Here is a 27,441-nt window from a genome sequence, read left to right as displayed (position 1 = left end):
GCAGGAGTTTCGTTATCCACTGTAAGCTGTAAAGCAGGACTGTTTCCTTTACCGAAGGGGGAGAAGAAATCCTTCAGACTGACAAAATGTGGGGTTTGTAGGTCAGCATTGGGATTTTCACAGAAGAGTAGGTGTGTTCATCCTGAATTAAATAAAGATGCAGTTGGTCATGGTCAGTCATGTCAATAATCAGGAACAGATTTGTCGTCTCTCTCTGCTCATCAACAGCAGCTTTTTCAAGTTGCTTCTGTCTCTGGCATTGTCCCCGGTATGTGTTTGTGTTGCCACGGGGAAGTGAGGTGTTATATGTTTTAAAACCGCAATGAAGATTAAAAAGAAATAAACCTGCCCCCTTGATACTTTTAAAAATCCACAGCCCTGTTTCCTCTCTGACAGTATTCTTTTAACCATCTGTTTGATTTGCTGCTGATGTTGTGTTTACCTTCTGTTACCGCAAAGTTACAACCCTTCGCTCACAAAATGAGATAAAAAAAATTGTACAAGGAAGGTACATGATTCTTTCACTCTAGGCTTATGAATCCTCAATAGATTCTTTTTATAAATATGAAGTGCAATTTGCATTTCAAAGTATTCTTTTCAATCACTGATTGCCAGCTTTCATGCAAAATGTTCCTCACAGTGTGAATCTCTGGTCTTTATTCTTAGCTTTTACCAGCAGCAGATTGTACACATTAAGGCAGCCTATCTGCTGGATTTATTGTCCTAAACTAAAACATCTGACCGAGACATGTAGTGTGGTCTATCTTGATTTGATAATGATAAAGTATATTAAATATTTGCTTAGTTAGTGTGTTTTGAGGATAAAATGAGTTGGTCATGAAGAGTGTCAACCCAATCTTGTGACAAATCGAGCAACACCTACGTTGGTCCAAAGCCCAAAACATACCAGTGTCACAATACCAGCTGAAAAATTGTAAAATGACCACATATTCCTTAAAGGTGCTACACCACAGATTGTAGAAGACTGCCAGTCCGTTTGTGCAAGAGATCGCTGGTTTGGCACTGCCCTGTCATTTTAGTTGTCTACTTCTCCCCCACTTGCAATTCTTTGCCTTTCTACTGCGCTCTCATCCACGACTGGTGAGGCTTAAGGGCTGAACATAGTTCGCCATACACTCCTTTGGTGCCTTGCAAACACACATGCTCATTTTGTAGTGTTTTGCTGCCACTTGGAGGCTGAAATCTATGGAACAATCTGAGCCGTGTGCTTCTCTTAGTTCTGTTGGTGCTGTTGTTGGTCCTTTAGCATTGCTCTGTGGAAAAGACAGTCGCCATGGTGCTTCTTTGCTATTCTTGGAGTTTGGTGCTTTGCTCCTCTTTGTTTTGAAATCAGTTGTCGTTGGCCCGTCCTTACTCTAGCTGGCTTGACCTAACTTTCAACCGATCAGAATTCCATCAGTGCATAGCAGGATCTCCCGGAGCCTATGCGATGTTAGTTCTTTTGAGGACGGCATGTCTGTTCATCTACGTTGAAAGAAAATGACTGTCTGAGGAGACTGACAGCGATGCACACCTCCTTGAAGGTATGAAACTTCTGGGGCATTAAAAGGACGTGGTCAAGTGTGAATTAATGTACATGGTGCGGTCTACATGTTACAAAATGCATGGTTAGAAAGTTCTTATCTACATGGTTTTGTCTCGTACATTTTTCCGTCATGTTTCCTAATTGTATGTAATACACAATCTTTTGTGAGACGATGTTGGTCTTGTTGTTCAAGTAACATAAACACCGAAAGCTTTTAATCATCCACTTGAATATAAAACAACTGTTGCTGCATCAGGAGCATATATTGCATAGCTATATGCAATTCTGACACATATCTGACAACATCAGTGACCCTCGAGATTTCATGCACATATCTGGCAACACTTCATCCCACCAGAGCTTGCTCCACATGGTGCATCTTGATCTGGCAGTGTGCAAGAACTACAGGAAGCAGGGTTCAGAGGAAGAAGCTGGCAGGACACCAGAACTAGTCATTTTCAGCATATTTAGGCAGCTCCCAACAAAGTTGCACACTCAGATTAATGAACAATTTAGGTTTTATTACATAATTGCGCAAAGGATTTGTTCAACATGATTTTTATTTAGAATTTACACTCGAGTTATTGATCATTTGTAATTCTGAGGCAACATCTTTGAGACTGAGGTCCCATTTTGCAAATACCGTGGGCGTGTGCCCTGGGATTCACATGCGCGGCAGTAACATAATACACAGTCAACATTTGGTGAGAGTAATGTGCCAAGAAATGTAGCAATGTGCCAACAAAGGCAAGAAAACAAGACTGCTTGAAAGTAAAGATGACTATAAGCAATGCAAGCTGTAGATTCTGCAAAAAATGGCTCTGCAGATGTTTATTTGGAAGGAAAGGCATCTTGTTTAAACTGATGAAAACTATATTTTCCCAAAAGTGATTTCAGTTATCTGTCCTGGCAAACAGAATTTTCCCTTTGGTCATAAATGGAACTGAGATATTTAATAAATACCCTTTGTTTAATGTGCTGGAATTCATTAAGGCTTTAAAAGTACTGCTAGATGTGTGTGAGTGTGTGCGTGTGTGAAGAAAGCAAGAGGAGGCTGAATCAAAATGGCTTTTCTTCAAACACTGAGGTTAAGGGACAACCAAGAATATTTGTTGCAAACATTCAGCTTGCCAACATTTGGTTTCCTTTGCTTCAAAGTTTGCGGCGTAATTCATAGAATGATTGTGTTATAAACTTGTTTGATGAATTAAGTTCTTATATTATCATAACAGGCTTACAATGAATGAAAAGAAAGGCTTTGCCTCCTGCCTCCCTTACACCACTTCCCCACATGCAATATTGAGGAGATTTTTCTATGTATTCTGTCATACTTTTACATTCTGGAGTAGCTCAGTCTTCCTGTACCCTTGATCTGACCCTGTTACTACATTAAGAAACCACTTGAGAGCCTTCTGCACTTGTTTGTGTCCTGGAGGAAGGCAGCTTCTTGCAGTCTGTACTCTGTACTGAATATAGGAGTGTGATGTTCTATACGCCTTATGCCTAACAGATATAGAAATGGAATTCAGCTTTCAGGAACTCTGATGTAATTTTAGAATATCAAGAATGATAAAAAAATCTTTTGACTTTGTTTGCTGTTGCCCTCTGAACATGTTCTTCAGGACTGCAGCTTTGCGATGATTTGTGAGGTGAATCGAGGCAAAAAGCAGCGCTCTGTAGGCATGTGGGGCACATAAAGAGAGAAAGAGTTTGGCTGCTGTGAGGTAATTCTTCTTTCTGCACCAATGCAGCCCTGTGTGAGCTCTGGCCAGCGCTGCAGCAAACAAAGGCTCCTGGGTCTTCTTTGTCACTGCAGCGGCCAAAGTTTTTACACTTTTGGATGTTCCAGAAGGGTCCATGTTCTCTTTGGACCAGGCATTTCAATTAGATAAAGTTGTGCTTAATTGTTAATTGTTACTGGAACTGTTATGTTACAGTAGTCTAGAGTGACCAAACAATAAAGCTCAGTCTGTCATTTTGCTCCAGCAGTTACTAAATGCCCCCACCCGTACAACTTGAGGATCCACGTGACATCAGCTTTATGCCAAGATGTGATGCAGCGAAGGATGAAATGTTCTTTTTATTTAGCAAAATGGAAAAAAGCTCAAAAACGTGTTTGAAACGACATACTCCAAATTTGTAATGCAAAAGTCCTATGACAAAATGATGTAAAATTGAATGCCTTTATACTTTTAATGCCAGCTGGTTAACACATAATCACAGGCTAATTTCAGTGTTTTGTTTTATTGAAATGCTTCAGTTATCATATTCTAAAATAAGTGCTTCGACATTGGGGGTTAGTCGCATTCACAAAATTTGTGATTTAACAAAAGCACAAACCACACGTATCTGTAGCGTGAAGTGAAGGAAATTTTTTTTGTCTTGTTATTTGTGAAATTTGTGTTTTAGTTTGATGAATGCTGCAGATAAAGGGACAAAAGAAGCAAAACATCTGGCCAGGGGGCCCCAAAGGAGCACAGGAACATTAACCTCCCAAGGACAGAGCTCTGTCTCTCTGTGTGTGCGTGTGCGCGTGCACGTGCGTGTGCGCGTGCACGTGCGTGTGCGCGTGCACGTGCGTGTGCGCGTGTGGAAGAGACGTGGGGAAGCTGTACCCTCTCTATCATCTCACCAGCACTCACAATCAGTCCAAACCAGGCCAAGGAAAGCTGTCTCATTATCAACTCATTTCAAATTCACTGCATAGAAATTTGTTATTTATTATAATTACCACCTGCTTCAGCCAATCACGGGCATTCATTTGCTCCTTCGAGAGACGTGATCACTCCATTAAAAGTCTTTGCTCAGATGTTGTTGAATGCAGTCGGCACATACAGGACTGAACTGCATGTTCACGGCTGCATTTTCCACACATGCAGGTTCCTTATCTCAGCCCCTCTGCCTTCCTGCCAGCAGGCAGCATTGTCATGCCATTCTGCTTCGAGCTGTTTGATTTCTGCTGTTTCTGTATGGTACAAAAACTAACTGATCATAAGTTTAGTTTGTTTTATATGCCTGCAGAAATCCCCACTTGTGCGAACTTTAAATGGACATAAGAATTGTTATTCATATACAAAGAGAATGAATTTCTTGGATCAGCGTGTGCTGCGAGTGCTGTTTCCTGAATGTGGACTAACTCTCAGGTGGTCTCCTTCGTGCTACAGACCTTTTATAAAATGCCAGAGATTCACAGCAACGGGCCTTCAACAATAATTCATTTTGAATGGTGCCAGAGGCCATTTGACTTTCAGTGTTTACCCGCAGAGAGGAGAGGGAGGACACATGTCCTACCCTTTCATCCTCACCTCCTATCAAGATATACATATCTACCTGTTGGTTCAAATAAGGAGGGAGTTAAATATGCATTGAGATGACTTTTTTCCTGTTGGTAGTGGTTTATAAAGAGTAGCTGCATGTCAAAACCCTATTACTATGAGTGGTTTGACCTTTATAAGCCGACACCGCTGTTACAAGTCCGTATGGGTGATTCATGAGTATAAAGCTGGGCTTCGTGATGAAATGAATGCCTTTTTCTGGGTCTGTTTCTGAGCCAACCTCAGTCAGACCATGCCTCATCGAGAGCCCACAGGGTGCCTTGGATACCATCTCGCCTGAAGTCCACGACCGTGATATTCATTCAAGTCCATTTAATTCATGTAGTAACCGGTCCGTATGACTATGCAGGAGAGAGGGCTGGAGGAGAGCGATAACACCGCCTGCACAAAGGCAGCTCAGATGACAGGTGATGACAAGAGCAGGAAAAGGACATGAAATTGTGTATCAGCTGGGTTAGGCTTTAAACGATGGCCTTACAGGCTCTAGCCCTCTAGTTTATCTAACATTCTTGATCATATGAGCTACTTTTGTCAGGAATATATGTTTCGCTTGATAAGTAGTTAAGCAGATTCTTTGTTCACTTCATTCCAACAGAAGAGTTGTGGAAGGACCTGAAGCAAGCAGTTCATGTGAGAAAACCCCCAACAGATGAAAGTGTTCTGTATGGAAGGGTTCAAGGCAAAGGTTACCATATTGTAACCACTCACAGATATGCCCTATTTATTATTTGGATTTATATATATTGGACATTTTTAGTTTAGCTTGATCTGCTTTTAGGACAAGTAAAAATCTGACTTATTTCAGGTCATGCTCATGTGGAAATTGAGAAAATTAAGCAGTTGAATTCATTTGACATATGGTTAACTACTGATGCGTTTGAAATCTATTTGAATAAAAGGCAGGAATTACTTTCAAACTGACTCCTCATTCACTTTATGGCATCTTCCTGTAGAGTGCAAGCACGGTAACCTCTCATTGTTCTCTCTGCCAGCCTCTGGTCAGATTCCTAATTGTTCATTCATGCTGTTTGATATTTACAAACCATTAAGCTTTGATACCGTGTCGGTTGCTAAATAGTCATGGACACTGCATCACACACAATGTTTTATAGAAGACCATGAGCTAACAACAGAAATTAAATGAGCACCTTGATGCCTCTTTGGTCTCATCAAATAGTTGTAAATCTTAATGTAGGGATATTAACTGCTCTACATAAGAAATTCATCCCCCTTGAAAGCTATGTAGAAGGTGGAGCAGTCCACTCTTTTTCTGCTTTAATTTGGTCCTTTTTCCACCCATATCTTGAAAATAGTGAGCAGTGCAACATCTTTGTTGAACTGTATTCTATCTTCATGGATTTCTCCCTTCCTTTCAATCATTCCAGAGTAAGCCCGAGGTTCTGGTCAGGGAGTTCAGAATTCCCTGGGCAATAGAAATGTTTTTTTCAGCCTCTATTTTAGACAAAACACTCAGGACAGAAAGGCTAAGAGCAAGAAAGGCTAAAGAAAAGGTCAAGAGGTCAACAAGGTACCAGTCACCCTCTTTAATGGCTGCTGTAAGTCCCAGCTAAACTCGTAGACTGATGGAGATTCACTTCTTCCCTCTGGCTGTGTTAAAGGCATAGCTCATATAGAGCCTCCTTATGTTAATTGTTTGTTATGTTTAAAATGGCCTATTAAAGTCTTGTAGATCATGTGCTGCATCTTTTGCTACAAATAACCTTCATATCAGTGAGAGTTAAACCTCGGACAGTGTACACAGGGTGTTTGTTTTTCATGGCTGTTACAAATGTTATCTACAGGGATTGAATTATCAGCGCTCCAAAGTCTGCCGTCTCTGTCTACTGTAATCTTTGCAAATCCAACCACTTGTCTGAGGAATTTTCTAAACTTAGCGTTTCTCCTGTACCAAACTGTCCTGTTGCTCTGTTGGTTATCAGCCAGACTAAAATTGCCATTCTTATCTGACGACTGGACTTTGATTTACTCATGTTTCGTGGCTTCCGGCTCTCTTCAGGTCTTTACCTTTCTTATCAACGCTGTAGTGTCTTTTCTTTTGTATCGATGTCTTATTTCAGGCATCTCATGATGTAGAACATGGTTGTATCTCAGTCAATAACTACACTTATCAACAGGAACTTTAAAATGCCAAACATTTGCTGCTTTCAGTTCTCCAGATGTTGTTCCGTTGCCGTTATCAGAGGATTGTAAACTTCATCGAAGAAAGCAACTCAACACAGAATGTGGTAAAAGGTGTTGGTTCCCAGTCAGCCTGGCCTAAAATTTGGAGGAAGTACAAACAAAGTAGGATTGTTGTAAAAGGGGAAGCATACAGGGAGACCAAGGAAGATATTAAAGTAATAAACTACCTTCTGATTGCTTCCAAAAGGCAATAGTGGGAGTGCTGCATATATATTGATTAACATTCTTTAACTGAGAACACAGTCTTCTGTTTCCACAGAACTGTCTTTAGCAAAGCCAAAGTGAACAAAACTATGAGTCACGCCATGACTGATAACCAAGTCAGAAAAACTAGATGACAGCTAATGTAAGCCTGCTCATTGCAGGCAGCATTCTACACCCCCATCCCTTCCCATTGTCTTACTATTTTTTTCAAACATGCTTCACTAAATAAAACAAACGCCTATAGGCTGTAGCCTGCATGCTGAAAAATTTGTTGTTGTTTTTTTAATGAAGATATGGATCATTACGTAAGGCAGGCCCACCCTGGGTAATGGTTCTGAAGAACTAAAAAGTATGTTTGCTACATTTTGGAGCAAGTTCTTTGCATTTTTTTTCCATCACTTCTGCCTCAACACCACTGTACAGCAGCTCTGTCATTGTAGTGTGGGCAGAGTATTTCCTAGAGGATTCTGATAGGTTGAAAGAGAGAAACGAATCTGAGAAGGTTTTTACTCTATCCCAGAATGCCGAGGTGATGTAACCTGATCACTCGACAGCACCAACACGGTGCGGCAGAGCTAAGTCTGGATACACCACCAGCAACTCAAATTAAAAGATTTAACTTATAAACAATTTGATCTCTGTCATCAAAATTAGACTGTTTTCTCTTTTGATGAGAACATTGCAGTGGAAAATGCATGTAAAGACGAAAACAGTTAGACGTTTGCTAACCAAGTCGGGTAGCGCTTACTGTCTACGGTTCTTTTCAGCACCAACAACGATGAGATTAATAACTTACAGCTTTGTCTACGCGTTCAAGAATGTCGGGATTCCTAAAACTTTGATATCTGTACATTTTACAGCTGATGTCCAAGTCATCCATCCTCTATTGATATCCTTGATTCTGCCTCCAGGCGGGAGACTTTTTACTGATATGGCCTTGTGAATAGACACAACAACTACCAACACAACAAGTTTATCCCGACATAAACATGCTGTTGAAAATGGATAAATAAAAGAACAATCATTAAAATTGGTTTTCCAATGACGATAACAACGAAGAAGCTGGGGCACCTTTCAGCCACAGCAACACACTGCACAGTGACATCATGTAGCCAAGTGCTATGAAAGATGTCTGTCGAGCTAAAAACTCCAAACATCCCTGTTTTTTTTTTTGTTTGTTTTTTTTCAAATGTACTCCAGAAAATCAGTGGAATGTGACAAAATCCATTGGAAAATGTTGTGTGCATTGTTTGCTACCATCTAAATGGTGCTTGACAGCACAGTAGCATGTAATAGTTTCCTCTATATTCAGATATTCAATACCTTTTTTTTAAAAGTTATTATTCTATGAGCATAAACGGCATTCAATATTTGTTCCACTAGCTTCAAAACAAAGAAACTTGATAATAAGTAGTGGCTGTCGTTTACTTGCTGCCCCTACACAAAACAGTAATCCTGTTTCTTAGCTAAGCCAAAGTAAGAGGACTCATGGTCGTCAGCCGTGTGAATCATCTCCTCCGACTGGACAAGCTCAACCCACAGCCAGGAGCCTGCTGCCGCTACCGCTGCTGCTACCGCTGCTGCTACCGCTGCTGCTGCTGCTTTACCCCTTGAAAAAGAAAAAGGGTGCTATTTGAACATCATTCGCTCCATGTGTAATAAATGATGGATGGTCTGACATTTCGGGGTATGCTTGTTTGTGTGTTTCACAAAGATACACAGCTTTAGTGTGCATGAATGCTTGGGACCAAAATGAGAAGACTGTGACAGGACATTACATGTGGAAAACAGAGAGGATGCATTCTCTCTGGATAATAAAATGCTCCCCCCCTCCCTGACCTTTTAACATGGGCGCTGCAGCACCATTCATTGCAGTGGCATCAATTTATCACTGAGCCATACACAAGTTGAGAGCACGTGTCCCTGCAATACTTTCTTTCATACTATCTTCACTTTATTCTACCAAAATACTTCCTCTTGAGATCATTCTCATAGCTTCTTTCCATTGACACTGCACAGACGCACATATAAGCAAATTTTGTATGTGGAAGACGAGCTTGCATCTCATCTGCACGACGGTCAGATTTTATTAACTCCTGAAAAAAAGCATAGACATAGAGAATATTGGCTGATTGAAAAGCAACAATTCATAGAAACAATCTTTTAAGGCGCAGTTTTCAGCTCATATCAATCATTCCACTCAATCATCTCAATTCCACAGTTGAGTTGCAAACACAGAACATTTGTTCCGTGTTAGCAGTGCGACGAGAGAGTTAGAAATTCTAACTCTCCACCAATTAGATGAGAACAATCTTCTCACATCACCTCTCATATTTGCTTATAAAATGTAAAGATGCTGCTAGTTAGCCAAGCTTAGAAAATAGTTCAGTTTCTTTGAAGTGAGGTTATATGAATTAGTCTACTTATCCATCATCAGTGTATTACTTGCAGTAGATGGTGCTTGATGATGCATGTCCCCAGTTGGAAAAGCATATGTTCTTGCTGGTATGGAGGCTGCAAGAAATGCATTGCTATGAAATGGGTCAGCAGCAGCAAATCATATTTTTCCCCCCAAATAAAAGCCAACCCAAACATAATAATACGTTATATTTATTGCTCTGCCGTTCCGGAAACCCTTTCCAACAGAAAACTGAAATAGTTACTCTAGATCCATCTAAATTGTCCTCAAAGCCTGATTTCTTTCCCAAACACAGTAGTTTTTCCTCACAAGGCACAGAAGTTTCTTGTTTAACTGTTTAAATCCCCAAAGTTACACAATAATACAAACCAGGCAAGGTTAGACCTGTGTTTCCTGTGTTCTGCGTGGGAAAATTACATTTTTTTTTTTGCTAGGAGTTTGGTGGCTTTCAAAGGGTTAATGTACAGTAGAACATACGGTAGATGGAGTTCATCAGAAGAAACACTGCTTCCAACACAATATCACTCAGCTTTCCTGCCAGTATTCCTGTCTGTTGCTACAAACGGCTAAATGCACTGAGTATTGATAAAGATAATATGCTGTTGCTACACTTTTGTTTTTTTTTAACAGGATAAACAAGTGAAATGTTATGATTTTGTTTCCTTCAGAGAGAATTTATTTAGGTTTTTCCCGGTTTCAGCCGAGCTAACGGGCTGCTGATTCTTATAGTCATTTACTTTGACATGAAACCCTCAGTAAGAAGTACCAAATGTTGCCTGAAGACAAGGGCACATTTTCCTACACTCTAACCTCTGCCTGTTTTGTCAGTGGTGTTTTACAAGGTGAGATACATGAAATGTGTCATGAGAGCAGGCTAGCTCCCTCTTCTTATCAAAGAACCAGCTATTTTCTAATTCAGTTGTACAACATTTGCTCTGATTTGCCCCAAAACGTCTTCTCGGGCCTTGAAAATTATTATCAGGTCAGAACATGAACTTCTTTTTGGACAAGGCTGAAACATTTACATTGTGCACAAATATTTTTGCATGACCTGGCATGTGTAATAAAGCTAATCGGATTGTGTCCCTGTGAGAGTCAAATATTTGCAATCTTGCACATTGTTAGGAGAAAGATTCTTTAATGGGAGGCGGTGGATTTGTCCTCTTACAGGCGATCAAAATTAGTTATTGGGCACGAGGAGAGCAGTAAATTGTCAGGCTGTAATTTTCACTCTCAGATTTATGACTTGGCCTCTAGGGGCTTTTATGGCTCACAGATGACCCTTCTTACTTTGCCAACTAAAGGTTATTGTAAATCACTCTCTTCTTCCCCTCAACACCAACACACTCTTTCTCTTTCTCACACACACACACACACACACAGACAAACACACTTGTTTAGACATACAGTCTTACTGCTGTTTTTGGCTTGCTGTGATTCACCTGAAAGAATCATTCCCCGTGTATAAGTAGGCGTTTTTCATTTTGCTGTGTTGCTGTGGTGCCATTAAACCAATGTGACCAGTCCACCCCTGTCAGGATGCAAGGTAACAACAAAGCCACACAAGCTCTTTTCAGACTAATCGTTGTGTATTTGGTCTGTTTTTTTCCTTCTTCTTTTTCTTTTTTTTTTTGCTACATGTCCAAAGAATAATACCAGCGGCAATCTGTTGAATAAAATCTATGAATTATTCAACCGAGAAATTTAAATTTCTACTCTTAATTCCTGTCTGGCTTTTTGTAGATTAATGGTCACTGGTTATTAACGGTGTTGATTCTGTTTGATTTATTATGCATATCTGGCTATTCTCTGAGAGGTGCCATTAGATTTTATGCATGTTTTTAGAGGACATGTAAAAGGTCATGTTGATTTTTCAAAATCAATGTTTCTTGCGTCGGAAAAACAACAAAAATACAACAAATGCTTGATGTTTTTTACCACAGCCCCATGCTAAATTTATTTCTGTCTGCTCTTTGGTTTGAGCAGCTCTTTGAAGTGGTGATGGTTTTACAACCTGCCTGCTTCTCTTTAGAGGATAAAAGGACGAGAGAGCCCACAAATGCTTGAATATTGATGTTTTTCGTTGTTTTCAGCAGAGGTGCTATGGGACTGAATGACAGCAGTAATGTCAGCAGAGTTGGTGGACATCCTTAGAATTATTTTGACAGTGATGGATGAAAGGTTAACGCACCATTCCTGAACACAACCCACTGACGAAAGCATGCTGGATGCTGTTGCAGCATGTGTCTGCTACCTTTTAACTCACCTACATGTCGCCATGAAGAAGCAGCAGTGCTCACTCAGCACAGATAACCTTCTTGAATATTTAAAGCTGAGGAAATGAGCCTGCCAGTGAGCTATAGCTCGTGCAGTGCTGGTTCCTCAAGGTCTCTGTGGCTCCCGAGTGTCCGATGTAGAGTCTCGATCCATCTTTATCAGCAAAATGGAGGCCAAGAATTTAGCTGGTAGTGGTCCTCCCATACTGTACACCACATAATCTTTTTTTGAATGACCAAATCAGAATAGCGGTCCATTCGTAAAGAGCTTGTTTTTTAGTTCGAAAGCTTCTGTTTCCAAAAGCTTTTCTTTAGAACGAAGTCTAAATGTTTCCCAGAGAGTATAATGGTATAATTGTTAATCCACCTAATTTTACTGTGTCATTGTCTCTTGTTGTATCCATCTTCAAAAGAAAAAGGAAAGTGTTGGTTAGTTGTGATGGCTTTAAATCTGATTTCAGTACCAGTGTGGGACTATGATTTACCATTTTTCGCTTTTATTTTTGCTCGCTGCTTGGTCAGGTTTAGGCATCACCACTACTCTGTTAGTTGTGTCCTGGGTCAGGCAGATGATTCAAGCCACCACCAACCTCTGTCTACCATTAATAAGTCCCACTCCAGCAGTTCCTGATCACCCAAAAAAATGACGAGGGCTCCTCTCACTCTGAGCACCGCAGTCATTGAATTTTCACATTCCATGCAGCAGTCTCCGGCTGATTTCATTTTGCAACACACAGGTGCAGCTGTTATGAATGTCAAATAGAAGTTAAATCAACAAAATGAATAACGGCATTTTATTGCAATTCACTTTAACACCAAGTTCATTGGACTGAAAAGATGAAGGCATACAAACACTGGTTTAAGGACAGAGTCCACCTTCCCTCATCTTTACAGCCTGTGAGGTGAATATTCAGCTGACGGTTTTCATGTTTTATTGACAGGACGTGAATCTAATGTGATCATATTGATGTTTAGTCGGCTATAGCGCAGCATCACTCTCCGGTATGGTTAGACTTGTGTTGACTGCGGGAAATACAATGTTAGTATTGATAGCAGCAGGCTCATCTCATTGTTTATTTATAGCCACACTATGTCCTGTCCTTCCTTTAGTCTCGGATTGTAAATACACATCTCCGTTAAATATTAAAGATCTGCTGTGAAGCTTTCTGATACTCACGAGCACGCTTCTGTTTGTGCTTAAGGCTCATTACAGGGTGCTTTCCTAGAGTATTTTTAGTTGTCCAAATTAGAGTCACAATGCCTGAACAAAGAGCTCGTTTTACAGCCTGAGAGCTTGTTTCTACGTAAGTTGCTGATGTGTGTGTGTGTGTGTGTGTGTGTATATTTTTGTTTTTTTTGTTTTTTTTCTTCGGAACACAGTAAAGGTTATACTCTTACTTCCTTGTGACTCATCTTCATTTGCCTCGTGCTAGCCTTTTGAGAATTGGCTGTCGGCGTCGGGTATCATTTCCTCAACACCTATTTCTGCTCACATTCCGGAGACTCAAATGCAGGAAATGGCAGTATCATCATTGCACGGATGAGCTGCTCTCTGCGTTTCACTGGGTGAATCAGCATGCCTTCCATCACATCACCACCTCTCCGTCTCTCCTGAGGGCGATGCACAATTGGCAGGGTTTGTTTTTAGCCTGGAAGCGTGACTCTCCTGCAGAGGCACACCTGTATTTAAAAAAAAAAAAAAAATGGATCCTCTGCAGCAATTTAGGCCGCCCATTCAGCGAGGAAGCCTTGTTCACCTATTCATTTAGAGTTCACCTGGCAGACAACATCCTCACACACACATAAATGCTCCCGCACACACTTTACCTGACACACTGCAGGGCTTTGCACAGGTAATATGAAGTGGGGAAGAGAGAATGGTGGGTAGTGGTCCAGTGGGTCATGGGTAAAATGGTGCTGGAGAGATGCTTGGAGGAAAACCACAGCTTATCTAAGTGGAATCCTACACCTCAGAGCTTTTTGAATGAAATAGAAAATAAAGAGGCAACACTTCATCAAAGCTGGCCACTTCTAAAACAACCTTGGGTAACAAAAGCCCAAAGGAACCTTGCACTCAGAACTCAGGCTCAGATGCTGCATGCTGTTGAGAAGCTTATTTTTCTCATTTTTATATCAATCAGAACCACATGTGCTTTTGTTGGGTAACTCTGCCGCTGTTCACAGCTGGGCAGCAGTTGACCACATCCTATAATTTCAGGATTACTCTCGTCACTTCCCTTGAGTGACTGGCCAGGGTCCAAACAGTCTGTGTGAGTCCACCCAGTAAAACCACAATAGAGGTGAAAGTCCTTTTCACTGATGCACTGAAGGTCCTGTGTCACGCAGGCGCAGGATGTGCATCGTCACCTTTCATTTATATGCCCGTCCTCAGCACCTCCCTGTACCCCTGCTCACCTAATAGTACCTCCACTGTGGTGCATTCTGCAATTCCTTCTTTTTTTGTTATGCCTTCCCATTTTCTTGTTATTTATGAGAGCAGCGACTGTAGGCAGTGTATCCTCGGGATTAAGATTCTCCAGGTTGTTTTCCTTTAGGGAGCAAAATAAGTGTCACTGAATATAAATAAAATTCCATTTGCTGCATTTTCAGTGTTGTGAATAATTCAGTGTGCCTGAAATATACAGTAAGCAACTCTGGTTAAGCACATCTTTTAATACTGTTCCTTGTTTGGAATGTATGTATGCACCTCAGAGATGTCGCCAGGAATACAACATGTTTGTATTATAAATATGTAAACCACCATGTACTGATAGGTTGTCTTGTGATGTTTGAAATGGCTGCAGAAATAATGGCATTACTGTTTGGGAGTAGGTTAAACAAACACAAAATGGTTTTAGATGTTGCCCCCCCCCCCCTCGGCTTCAATTTTTATGTATATTTAACTAGATGGCTACACATTAAGATAAAGTTTAGTGTGAGGATAAGGGTTACTAAATTAGCTCCCACCGGCAGTTTCACAAGTGGCAACATCAAGGTTGTAAATGCTCGTGCAGGCGTCTGGTCCAGTGTTTGCATCTGTTAGAGACTCTCTCTTCTAGCTGTAAAGATAATGTTACTTCTTTAACAATTTAGTGGTGTCTGGAAGCCAAAACATTGCGTGAAATGTTGTTTCTGTGGAGCCTATAATCTGTCAAACGTCCTGACAGTGTGCCCTTTGGGAGGAGGCCATATTGTCCCTGCATTTCCTCGCCCCCGGGGGTTATGGCGTTTTCTTTAACTCTGCTCTGAGAGGAAGAATTGCCCTGAGACGGCTGGTTTAATGATGAGCTGCAGGAGTGCACTGCAGTCTGTTGCCGAGGAAGCTGTTGCTTTTTGGAGCAACATCAGGGGATTTCTTGGGTCGGACAAGCGTTAAAGCGAATTGTGCAATTTGCAAAGGGTTTAGGGTTTTTTTGTCTTAGGAGGACGTGACTGTGATTAGCTGCACTCTTGTGGCAGAGAGATTTATGTGCTCTAAGCTTCTTCTTTTGTTCCCTTCCTGCTGCACACATTTACAAGTTTGAAAGATGCAAAGAAGTGCTCTGTAACTATACCATGGCTTCATTGCAGTGGGATTCCCATGATTGTTTAGAATAGAGTAAAATAGTTATGGTCACTTTTGGGAACTTGGATTGTCTGCGGTGGAAAATAATTTAAAAAAATCCTGCTTTATTGTCTAGAATTTTCCTCCTGTTCTGTTAGTATATTGTAGGTCAGTTTTCCAAAGAGATAACTTTGTTACCACGCCAACACTTTTTCCCCCCATATCCAGTTGCTATAGTAACAGCAAAATCCTAGTTGACCTTAGCTTCCTCCGTAGATCAACTAGCCATTAATTGAGCTGGCCCTTACTGTATATACAGTAGAATAACTGCATTTTCCTGACAGTTAAACCCTCGACTTCTTGACTTCTGTCGACCAGCCACAGTTTTTTTTTTTTTTAACGGATACAACGGCTCTTAAAAGGCTGGATTATAGTCTCGGTTTCAGTGTTGTCTTTACTGGAATTGCAGTTTGAGAAGAGTGATTAACGACACATTTCCTTTCATGTTTTCTGTCATGATCAGCATTTAAAATGTGTTTAAAATGTGTGAAAAATACCATTTAAATTCTTGTTTAAGTGCAAATCTATTATATTCGGTTCTATTAGTGTCAGTTAAAGGGATAGTTCACCTCTTTTGACATGAAGCTGTATGACATCCCATATTAGCAATATCATTAATGATCATTTTCTTACCCCCTGCTGCGTCCTGTGAGCCGAGTTCCAGCCTCGTTTTGGCGTTGACGAAGGTAGTCCGACTAGTTGGCTGGGGTTGTGAAAATAAAGCGTTTTGCTTCTCAAAAAAATATGCGTTCAAAAGAGTAATACATTTGCATCACAAAATCGTTAGCCAGAAAAAGTCAGACCTCACAATCGATTGGCGCTATTTTTGCCTCCCTTCATATCAATGCCTTCAGCCACCTAGCGATAGCCGCACCTGATATGGTGTTTACTGCTCGGAAGCAGGGGACTGCTCGGTCTGCACTTCAGTCTGCACAGTTTACACAGCAAGTAGTGATATGAAGGGAGAGAGAAATAGCGTCAAGCGATTGTGAGGTCTGACTTTTTCCTGCACAACGATTTTGTCATGCAAATGTATTACTCTTTTGAACGCATATTGTTTTGAGAAGCAAAACGCTTTATTTTCGCGACCCCAGCCAACTAGCCGGACTACCTTCGTCAACGCCAAAACGAGGCTGGAACTCAGCTCACAGGACGCAGCAGGGGGTAAGTCAATGTTCATAAATGATTTTGCTAGTATGGGATGTCATACAGGTTCATGTCAAAAGAGGCGAACTATCCCTTTAAGTGAATAACACATTGTTAATAAAGATTGTTAATATGAATAAAACATAATTTTTCTCACGATATAGTATTTAAAGCTAGCACTCTTTCAACAAATACAAGCTTATGTAATATATGATTTACTTTTGAAATTTCTTTTTTATAAGCTCTCTGGATTCCTAAGTCAAAAGATGAATAAAGTTTTCTGTTACGAGGATTTCACAACCTTTTTTCAACTCATCATGCAGAGAATGTAAAATCTTTCCCTACGTTCAACACAGCTTACACGTATAATTGTAAATCTAGCTTTGGATGGCACAGATTCACTGGGCTATTTGTAGTTCTTTGGGAGTTTTCATGCTGTCTTCATGAAGCGGATTTGTGGCTCTATAAGGTCTATGAGGATTTGTTGCACGCTTGTCAGTGTGAGACATGATATTGTTGCGCTCCCTGCAGTCTGTCTGCAACACTGAGTTATTGTCCATGACTCCTGAAGGACAGATTGTGCACAGATTCTGACTCGCAGCGTGTACTCGGATGGATCACTTGTCAACTGTCAGCTTCTAAAAATGAATTTTGTTTTCATGATTTTCTCGTGAGTAGTGTGTATAAGCTGTTTTTTGGGTGCAAGTTTTGGGTATTTTCGGGCTTGGAGATGAATTGTTTAATGTGGTAATTCATTTTCTTGACACTTAATATCAAAAAGGTCAAAAATACACTACAGCTATGTAATATTTTGGAATAGATTTTTGTTTTGTTTTGAGGAAATCCCTGAATGAAGAAAAACGAGGAAAGAGGGAAGTCTCTGTGGATAAACGCTACACCGCACACTTCTTGTGGGTCTATATGAGTTTACATGTTTTTTTCAGGAATATTCGGCAAAAGTATACGTTTTAAATTCTTAATGATTAACTTTCTGTGAACTGGGCAGAGACTCGGGTCAGACCCAGGACATGCTGAAGAGATTGGGCCTTACGGCTGGCTTCTGTAACCTCTGTATGCCCCCTGGAAGGGCTGGAGGGGGTGTGTGGGGGAAGAGATGTCTGGGCTTCTCTGCCTTGTCCTCTCAACCCTGACCCAGATGAGCAGCAGAATATAGATGGAACTCTCTGGTAATCAGGAGACTGATTCAGAGGAACTTAATACTTAGTTTGTTTTAAGATATCACCATTGTAGTTTGTTTTGGAGCCCGTCGCACCATTTTCTGGATGTAGAAACTGCAACCCATTCCTTTTCGGAAGCAGTTTAAACAGGCGTTTGTTGAGTCCCATCAACCCAATGTTACAGTGAAGACTGTAACACATGAGTCAGAATAAGACGGATTTCTTTGTACCTGCCTGACATGACCTGTTCCAAAGATGTTTGTTTTGGATGTGTTTAATTTAGACTGAGATGATGGGGACAAAGGCTCGAAGTCTCCCCGGGTGGCAGTCTGTCTCTCCACCTCCTATGGTTGTTTATGAGACCGTTAGTCTCACACATGCATGTATAACTCAGAATCCCTCTGGTTTCGGGAGATGTTGATGTATTGCTATGACGGCATGTAGTTGTCAGTGTTGGTCCCAAAAAAAGTAGCACCAGTTGAGTCATACTATAAACTTCTAAGCTCACCTTCTTGTACTGTGATCGTCATGTTACCCTAAGAGGCTTATAAGCTCATGAAAAAGTTGTTCCCAATGTTTTCATTTTTTTCTTCTTTTCTTTTTTTCTCCACCCAGTGAGCTACTAGCAAAAATGCAATGATGCAATTCTGCTTCCTGTCGCATTGCATCACTGCACCCCAGGGCAGCTGCAAGGTATTGTGTGATGCTAGCCATGGTCCTGACCCATCTATTTGTTTTCTCTTTGGTTTTATGCAGGAGTTTGCTGCGCTGACCAAGGAGCTGAACGCCTGCAGGGAGCAGCTGCTGGAGAAGGAGGAGGAGATCTCTGAGCTCAAAGCCGAGAGGAACAACACCAGGGTATTTAAAGCTTCAACATACTACTTCAAAACATTTACCAAGCAGCATGGTCTCGGCAATGAGAACGCAGCGCAGCTGCTTTTTTTGGTCGTTTCTTCAATATCTTACCTCGTTCTACGAGTTTCTGTAAAAGTTTCACAACTTTGCCTTGAATTTCAATGTCAGCCCTGCAAATAGAGCCCAAATGCCTGCTGCGCACTGAGATAAACAGCATCCTGCGGAAGCTAAAGCTATCTAGTGGGTACGGCTGTAAGCCTGCAAAAGCACTGAAGCATCCATGTGCACTGGCTGTTTCCAATGCCAAGACATACCTCATTAGTTCTCCACATTCTCCCTTAAAAATTTTCCACTGACTGCACATGGATGGCTGCTCAACAGTAGAACTAAGTTCAAATGGCACTGACCGCCCTGCGGTGTACAGTTCAAAGATTCTCCAGACAACAAAAAATAAAAACATTAGCGTATCAGCTCAAATTCTGTGGAGCTGAAGTCCTGTATCTTCAATAGAAAAATAATTCATTTTTTCTAAAGCAGTAAGCACACACTGCTGTTGATAGATAAGACTGTTTTCCATCCCTGTGCTGATTAAGTGTGGATTTACAGTAATTCACTATCTTGTTGTGGTGAAGGTGAGCGAGTTTAGCAGAACAATGACTGAACAATCCAGAAAAAAGAAGTAAGGCGCAAAAAAACTGAAATTAGTCATGTTCACACCCTCACTTTATTATCACCTCAAATCATCCAGCAAGCACTTACCAAGCAAACTTTAATTAAGTTTGCTTTTGTCACTGAAGGGGTTTAGCAATCTAGAAATAAGTGTTGGAAGGCATGTACGGGCAGTCAGTAGACTGAGGAGCTGGTGTGATGGCGATGACGAGACGAGGGAACTTCAATAGCAGCCAGACTAAAGAGTTGAAGAAATACGAGGCAGACAAATTAGAACACAAGGTAAATACTAGGGCTGGGCAACGATTAATCGCATTTGTACGCAAAATCCAAAAATGAATTCAAAAGTAGTGTGTAGCTTTTAGCATTTAGTTTTATTTTAAATGTGCTGCCATATGAATGAAAGTGCCATAACATTTGTTGTGCAAACACACTTTTAACATCTACATTTTTATGTTGTTTTTATGTAGAAGCCTCGCTCCACTGTCTGTTTCCTTGAATGACTTGCTGGTATTAGTTGTGTGTTTTGCCTTTAAGTGATATATTAGACTGGAACTACTACGGTGAGAAGACAATTCAACTTGGCAGTGTTTACAGATGACTTTGGTTCTGTCGACTCCGCCGTCTGGAAGAAGTTTAAAATGAAAATGACCGAGTAAAAGTTCCGTACCCTTCTCCATGTTTGATGGATCCGCCAATTACTTTCTTTTCCGGTTCCGCAGCAGACAGCAACAGACTTTTACAATAATAAAATAAATAATAAAACAGGGGTGGTCCGTGGTGTAGTTGGTTGAGCAGCCGCCCCATGTACAAGAGGCTACAGTCCTCGCTGCAGCTGGCCCCGGTTCGAGTCGCGCATCGGACGGCCCTGTGCTGCATGTAGTTCCCCCTCTCTCCCTCCCCTGCTTCCTGTCTCTCTGAACTTTCATATCCATTAAAGGCACAAAAGCCCCCAAATTTTTTTTGTAATTTATAAAAAAAAAAAATGATCTGCGTTAATGCGCGATAAAATATTGAGTTAACTCGCCCAGCTCTAGTAAATACTGACAATATTTCCTGAGTAGGATTAGACTGCTTTCTGTTCTCATTCTGGAGGCTAAACAGAGTAAACATTTCATGACTGATTCAACAGTGTTCATTCTGTTGAGTGTGCAGGAATGTACAAACATGATGGCTGGTGATGGAGCTCTCCCAGACAGTTGAATCAGACGGACAAGAGAAAAGATGACTGCGAGTTTGCAGACATACTGCTCGCTCCTGCAGAGATTCTGATCACTTCTCCCTGCTACAGTGTTTTCTATTGAAGATTTGTCTTCAGTGTCCTGAGGGGAGAGAAATAAGACTCCAACTGAATTTAGTTCCCAAGTAGAAAAAGGATGAAACTATGATTCAGAGTGTCCCATATGCTTGAGGCTCAGGCTGCATCCTACCAGTTTGATTTGGATTCAGGAGGTCAGTTTGTCCAGTGAGGCTGAACATATTTCAGTGGTAAACATTTTTACTGTAAAATACAAATAGTTTTAGAAATGTAAAAGTAACTTTGTGTTTTATGGTATGTGGTTCATGTTAAATCTCACAAAAATGGTACAACTGAGCCACTTAATGGTGTAAATAGGTACCAGCAGGGTCCTTTTTGTAAATAAGGAATAAAAATATAAGAATAATATGATAAGTTTGGCTCAGAAAACAGCAGGCATATGATACTTACGACTATAAAGGTTGTTCAGGTGCTTTCAAGACACAATATGACTGTTCAAAATGTGAATTTTTCAACTTACTTAAAGAAGGACAAATACGATAAAGGACATTTGATGAAAGTCACCCCAGTTTATGATTTGTGTGGTAAGATCTGCAGACCAGTGACTCCTATTGGTGCTAGTGGTGGCACTTGATGCCACAGCAGAGGCAAAAGAGGAATCCCCCGTTCACAGAGGAAGAAGAAGCAATCGATAACAACAAAGAATAGCTATGCATCTTAAGCATGCATCTCGTTTGTACAAAAAGTAAAAGCATACGGTCTGTACTAAATAAATGGACAGAGCTGTCCAATTCTCACATCTCACACCTTCACCTTCAGATTTTAAAATCTGGTTCTTTGTAAGGATCTTCTCGGAGCCGTTTTAAAACTTGAGTTCCTTCTCGTTCAACATATTTCACTGCCAGTGGTTAACCACTGAACATTCGATCAACGTGTGCAGCTTGCCAAACGGCCTCAGAGCGAGACGTTTGGACTTGGGAACACAAATATCATTTTAAGTTGCTAATTTCCAATGACCATCGAAATGAATCTTAAGGCTATATAGTATTAGTTCCTTTGAAGATTTCTGTGAGGAAATGAAGAGTTGAGATCTGCATCATCAGAAAACTACCCAAACAAATACAGTGTGATCTCTGTGGCCCTACTGCTATCATCTCATCCTGTCACGACTTGTGTTTTTACCCCCAGTTGTTGTCGTACAGTTGCCTTTCTGTCAGTTTTGGATCTTCACTCTGCCCTTGTGTTGCTTTCTGTTGGCAGGTGACTTGACGTGCCATCCAGCAACATAGATTAGTGTAATCCTTTTGTGCGCTGTTGCTGAAAGGATTGCAGTTACCTTTGAGTAGGATTGAATACACTATTCATACAGTTGCAATGACGAGGTGTTACATATGTAGCACAGTTTCCAAAGGAAAACGGGGTTAGTATAGACCAATGAATACTTTAAACTGCATAAATAAAAGGACATGCTGCACACCAAAACACTTTCTTGAAATGTCTTTGTTTCCACATTTCTGAGAACTCGAAGAGCAAACTGCAAATATATGGGTTGCATCTTTCAGAATAGCCCTTGATTTATTTGAGCATCAGTTTACCAGTTCTTATGAGAAAAACTTGACTTGTTTTCTTTTTTTTTCTTTTTTTTTGTCCAGTTACTTCTGGAACATCTTGAGTGCCTGGTGTCAAGACACGAGCGGTCGCTTCGGATGACGGTGGTGAAGCGGCAGGCTCAGTCTCCCTCAGGAGTCTCAAGTGAGGTTGAAGTCCTCAAAGCGCTCAAGTCTTTGTTTGAACACCATAAAGCCCTTGATGAGAAGGTGAGTTTGCCACCATTAGTGCGAGATTTACTCATGTTAAGAGGTTCTACAGAAACTTGAGTCCTTCCTAGTTTAATCTTTTACTTGTTTTGAATTTAAATGATTTATAGGAATTTTAGAGTGCAATATTCTGTATGATAGGCAGTAATAGAATTAGATTCTCTTGCATTTTAATTTAATAACATGTAGTTTTTTTGGAAAGTGCTCTGTTTTGTTATATATTATTATGGCATGATGAACTAATTACTGATGCGAGCATTGCCTCGGCAGTTTAATTTGTGTTTTTTCCTGCTGTATTATTTAGCCTCCATATGACACATTCTGCAATTCTCCTTTATCCTCACGGCCTGCGTATTTACGACTTTAACCTTGTGTATAATATATCCACCGCCCCTCTTTCCCCCTCCACTTTAAAAGACATCATTTATAAAAAACTGCTCAATGGCATGACATTCAAGGTAATAAAAGTTGTCTTGGCAGCAGTCCCATCTTGGATCCTGGCTAACTTTTAATCTGGGTTCAACCCCCTGTGAGATTTCTTAGACCATCACAGCCATGGCAAACCCTACAGACAGTGAAGAATAAGAGTCTTGGAATATCCTCTCAGCAACTGGTACTTTAAAGGAATCTTATAATGCTACTTTGAAGCCACAGTAAAGTGTTATAGGAAGGTTGAAGAAGGAAGATGTCTCCTTCAGCTGTTTCTCTACTGTGTTAACCTTTGCTTGCCTAGATTGGAATTTAAACAACAACCAGTCAGAAATGTGGTCCATCAGAGAAGATGTCTACATGTCCAGTTTTTTTTTTTTTCCTCTCTTCAGGTAAGAGAGAGACTACGGGTGTCACTGGAGAGGGTGTCTGCCTTGGAGGAGGAGCTCACAGCAGCCAATCAGGAGGTAAGGGCTGCCTGTCTGTATAGAAAATGATAAATATTGTATTGCTATTAAATGTATTCATCGTTGTTTGTATTGCAACTGTCCAGTGCTGTAAACTCAGTGAATATGAATGATGATGATGGGCACACTGTGTAGATAAATGATTAATGACTAGATTGAAATCCTGTAAATATCAGGCTGTGGCTCCCAGCCCAAATGTCAAATATTTTAATGGAACAACATATATTAGCTGTTGTTTCTCTTTTTTCCAGAAGATATAACTTGAAAACAAAATACCAAATAAATTGTTTATTAGACCATTTCAATAACAAATGAGAATAAGGGGAGTGAGGATGGGCCTTGTTTAAATAACAAGTATGAATTAAAATCACATGCATGTCTGTGAATTAATTCAGTTGGGACACAACAAATGTAAAGAAAAATGATTATTTGCAAAGTGTAGAATCTACTGTGTTGTTAAAAATAATATAAACACAGCAGCAAAAAAAAGTTGAAGTTGTATGATGTTAAAAATGAAAAAGAAAAAACAGACGATGGAACTTTTAACAACTAAATAGCTTAATTTGCAACGGCTCAATAAAAAGGCAACAACATCCCAGATGAGCTGAGTCTCTCAGAAGAATGATGTGTAACATCATGAAAAGATTCAAAGTTTCCAGAGAAAATGTCTGTGCGACGAGGCTGAAAACTAGCTATGAATTGCAATGATCTTCAGCAGGCCGTGACACAGCACAGCATTACAAAACAGACACGATTCTGTACCAGAAGACACTTGGGCTGGAAACTACTGTCAGTGGACACAGCTCATCACTACATCCACATAAGAAAAGTAAAACTCTTATCAGGCAAAGAAAAACAAATGGACAGTGTGAAAAATACAGATGCAACAAGCTCATTTATTAACCTACAGTGATTTTCAAATAATTCCATTCTGTTTCATTTTTATTTTCAATTGACGCCTTGACTTTTCATTGGAAGAATGAAATACAACACTAAACAGCAGTATAGAGTATGTGGTGGTACGTAACGCTGCGTTGCATTCTGGGAAGGAAGTTCCATCTTGTAGGATTGTTCTCCTGTTACCTTTGCCTACTGCCATCGTTGCTTGGTTGTTTTTTCTTTTATTTGGCTTAAAACGTCCAAATCTAATGGAGAAGGGAAGAGATGGGAGGGCGAGCGAGAAGATGGATCTTACTGGGAGTAATTGAATCGCGCTGGTAAATGCAAGATCTGTTAGGCCAGTATTGAGCTGATATCTGAAACCCCGCAAAAATCGGTATCCCCTTTTGTTGGACAATTCATTAAAGCAAATGAATTGCAATGCTTCCAAATACATTCAGCTGTGTTTTTATTTCATAGTCTCATGTAGTGGGTTGTTCGAGTCATGATACTGACAATAAAGATGTCTTTTAATTTTTTAGACAGATATGTTTAGTATTAGAAATTGACTAAGATATGATTTCAGTGGTCATATATAACAGTTTGAGCATAGAAATACAATCCTTACATTGGAAACAGGGTCTTTGCATGCAAAAGATGCCCTCAGAGCAAGCAGGAATGTGTGATGTCAACTTCACATTCCCACTACGCCATACTGTTAGTACACCGTCTCATGCGTACTGTGATGTGTCCAGAAATGCTTTCTGAAATATGCATCGGCTCAAGCATCAACAAGCATCCACAGCATCTCTGCAAGGAGTTGGACAAAGTAGCTCGGTGCCCAAGCAGAGCTAACAGATGAGTAGTCGCTCTTTCTATTACAGCCACACTCCCTCTCAGCTTCTTGGCTCAGGCGGCAGCTGTGCCGGAGCTGGTCTGCTCTGCAGATGGTCCTGTTCCAGCTGGGAAAATCCTCCGACTGGCAATTCGCAGCCTTTCAGACATGCCAGACTGACACTCAGACCTACAATAAGAGTCAGTAAAGAGAGGAGAAGAAGAAGAAGAAGGGAGTGGACTGAAGAGGACAGAAGGTTGAATGCAACAAAAAGAAATGAGTGTGTGTTAATGAGTGCAGGGATGCACTTGGTCAAAGTTAACAAGGTGTGGAGACGGTTAGGCCAAGGAGAGTGACTCAGAGATGAACAAATCAAATGTTTGGATGTAAGTTGAAGTTGAGAGGTGGTGTACGATCTGGCAGACGGAGATATATATATATATATATATTTTTTTTTTTTTTCCCAAAGGAGTAAACAAAGAAAATAATGTGACGGGCGGCTTACTCCTGAAGCTGTCTGTCACTTCTCTTTGGACAAAGGCTGCTTTTTAACTGAGCTGCGAAGTCCCTGACAGATTTAAGCAGAGGACGCAGCACTTTGAGGAATTCTCTCATACCACACAGCCAAGGTTAGAGGGGCTGTACAGTACATCTGTGAGGCTGTCCCTCATAAATGGTTAGCAACACTTGTCAGCTGTGGACAGATGAGTGATTAGACCTTGAGGCTGCAGAGCGACGGTTAAACTGGCGTTGCTGAATAGAAATGTCCTCGCTTCAGAGGGTCCCGGGAGGCGGTCGCAAGCAAACTGGTAATTGATTTGGGAGACCCGGTATGAATCCCATTTCCCTGCTGGCTTTTTCACAACACAGGTATGCCTTATGAAATCAGCACCCTCTGACCTCATGTAATCACAGCTGTTTAAGTGGCCACACACTGATTACTGTTAGTGATCACAATTTGCTGCTCCACAACAAATTGTTACCGGCTCATATGGGTTGTGTTGGAACATATGAAGGCAAATAGATTGTTTAAAGGAATGGAAATTCTCTTACTGTTTTTTTTTTTTAAAGTTGACAGCCTCCTCTGCAGATAGGAGCTTTTGAGCGTGAGGTGAAGCACAGCAGAGAGGGAGGGTAAAGAGATCAAAAGTTGTATTTAAGTTTTCAAGCTGTCCACTTTTTTTAGGGTTATCAGGCTTTGCTTTAAGGTTCCCATGAAACCGCTACTGAAGTTACCCGTCACACACACACGTTCACCCTTTGCAACTCAAATTTTTCACATTTCTGCCTCTTCACATTACCTCAGTGTCCTCTCAATCCAACACAGAGGTGCTAAAGAAAGAAGGATGAGGAAATCATGATGTAGTGTGATTAAAATCTCTCATTTTATGCTCCTCGTCCCTCTTCTCCGCCATCCGCCGTGTTCCTTTGATGAGAGTTAGATCAACAACATCAAACCGAAATGATCGGCACCGTGCTCATTTTGCACCTGGCAAAGTTCTCCCTTCTGTCACTTCTGAGTTTGAGATACACATGTAGCACTCCACTCATTAATTGTTGTGCTTTTATGTTTGGGGCGGTGTCAGCTGTTTGATCTCTGAGCTGGAGAAATTACAGAGTCTCAGAATAATGGAGCAGGAAACAGATGGAGACATGATTCTGCTCTCGTTAAAGTTGATGAACATCAACAGATTTTTAAGCAAACCCTTTTTATTGTAAATGAGGAACATGAAACACTTGAAACACCCTAATTGCACAGTATTTGCAGGTTAGGATCTGATTTTAAACTACATAATGTCAGACCTAATTCTGAAGCGGTGTCTATACACAGTATTATGATGCATGTAAAGAAGTTTCTGGGAAGCTCTAAATTGAAATCATTAGAAAAAGAAAAAAAAAAGGAAGCACTACAAAAAGAAAAGCTGAGATAAAAAAGCCTAAAGCCTATGAGAACTCGGAGTAGAACCAGATCGATGCAGCTTTAATCGCATCATGCAAAGCTCATCGCATGTAATAATGTTTTCGTTGGGTTTTTTTTTTTTTTTAAGCTGCATCTTCGGAAGTAGAGGCAATAGTAGTAGAATTTTTTTTTTTTTTTTGCCATTGCAAATATATGTTGTGGTTGAAGCAAAGCAAGAAACAAAAGCAGACTTGTTTTAAATTGAAAGAAAATGAACAGTAGAGATTATTACCAGAACTGTTAGAACATTCAAGACTGACCCACCAAACTGTGTAGCTAATTCTGTAATGCAGTCGGGGGCATTTCGTGTGGGCGCTCCGTTTCAGATTTACAGTGAAATGACTTAAAATGATGAATAATGA

At 40.6% G+C, this 27,441-nt stretch overlaps 1 protein-coding gene across 17 annotated transcripts in view; it reads left to right on the top strand.

Annotated features, from left to right (window-relative positions):
• ppfia2 (PTPRF interacting protein alpha 2) overlaps nucleotides 1–27,441 on the top strand; it is a 165,632-nt gene that overhangs the window by 98,251 nt on the left and 39,940 nt on the right. For all 17 annotated transcript variants that reach the window (XR_012770150.1, XR_012770149.1, XR_012770151.1 and 14 more), the window contains 3 exons: nucleotides 18,667–18,768; nucleotides 22,345–22,509; nucleotides 23,331–23,405. Coding sequence is in view for 14 of the 17 variants with exons in the window: in XM_075471553.1 (XP_075327668.1) it covers nucleotides 18,667–18,768; nucleotides 22,345–22,509; nucleotides 23,331–23,405 (342 nt within the window). In the remaining 3 variants the exon portion in view is untranslated. The remainder of the gene's footprint in view (nucleotides 1–18,666; nucleotides 18,769–22,344; nucleotides 22,510–23,330; nucleotides 23,406–27,441) is intronic.

Source organism: Odontesthes bonariensis, chromosome 8, assembly GCF_027942865.1.
Source record: "Odontesthes bonariensis isolate fOdoBon6 chromosome 8, fOdoBon6.hap1, whole genome shotgun sequence".
NCBI lineage: Eukaryota > Metazoa > Chordata > Actinopteri > Atheriniformes > Atherinopsidae > Odontesthes > Odontesthes bonariensis.
The sequence above is the reverse complement of the archived record's forward strand: the minus strand, read 5'-3'. Positions and strand labels throughout refer to the sequence as shown.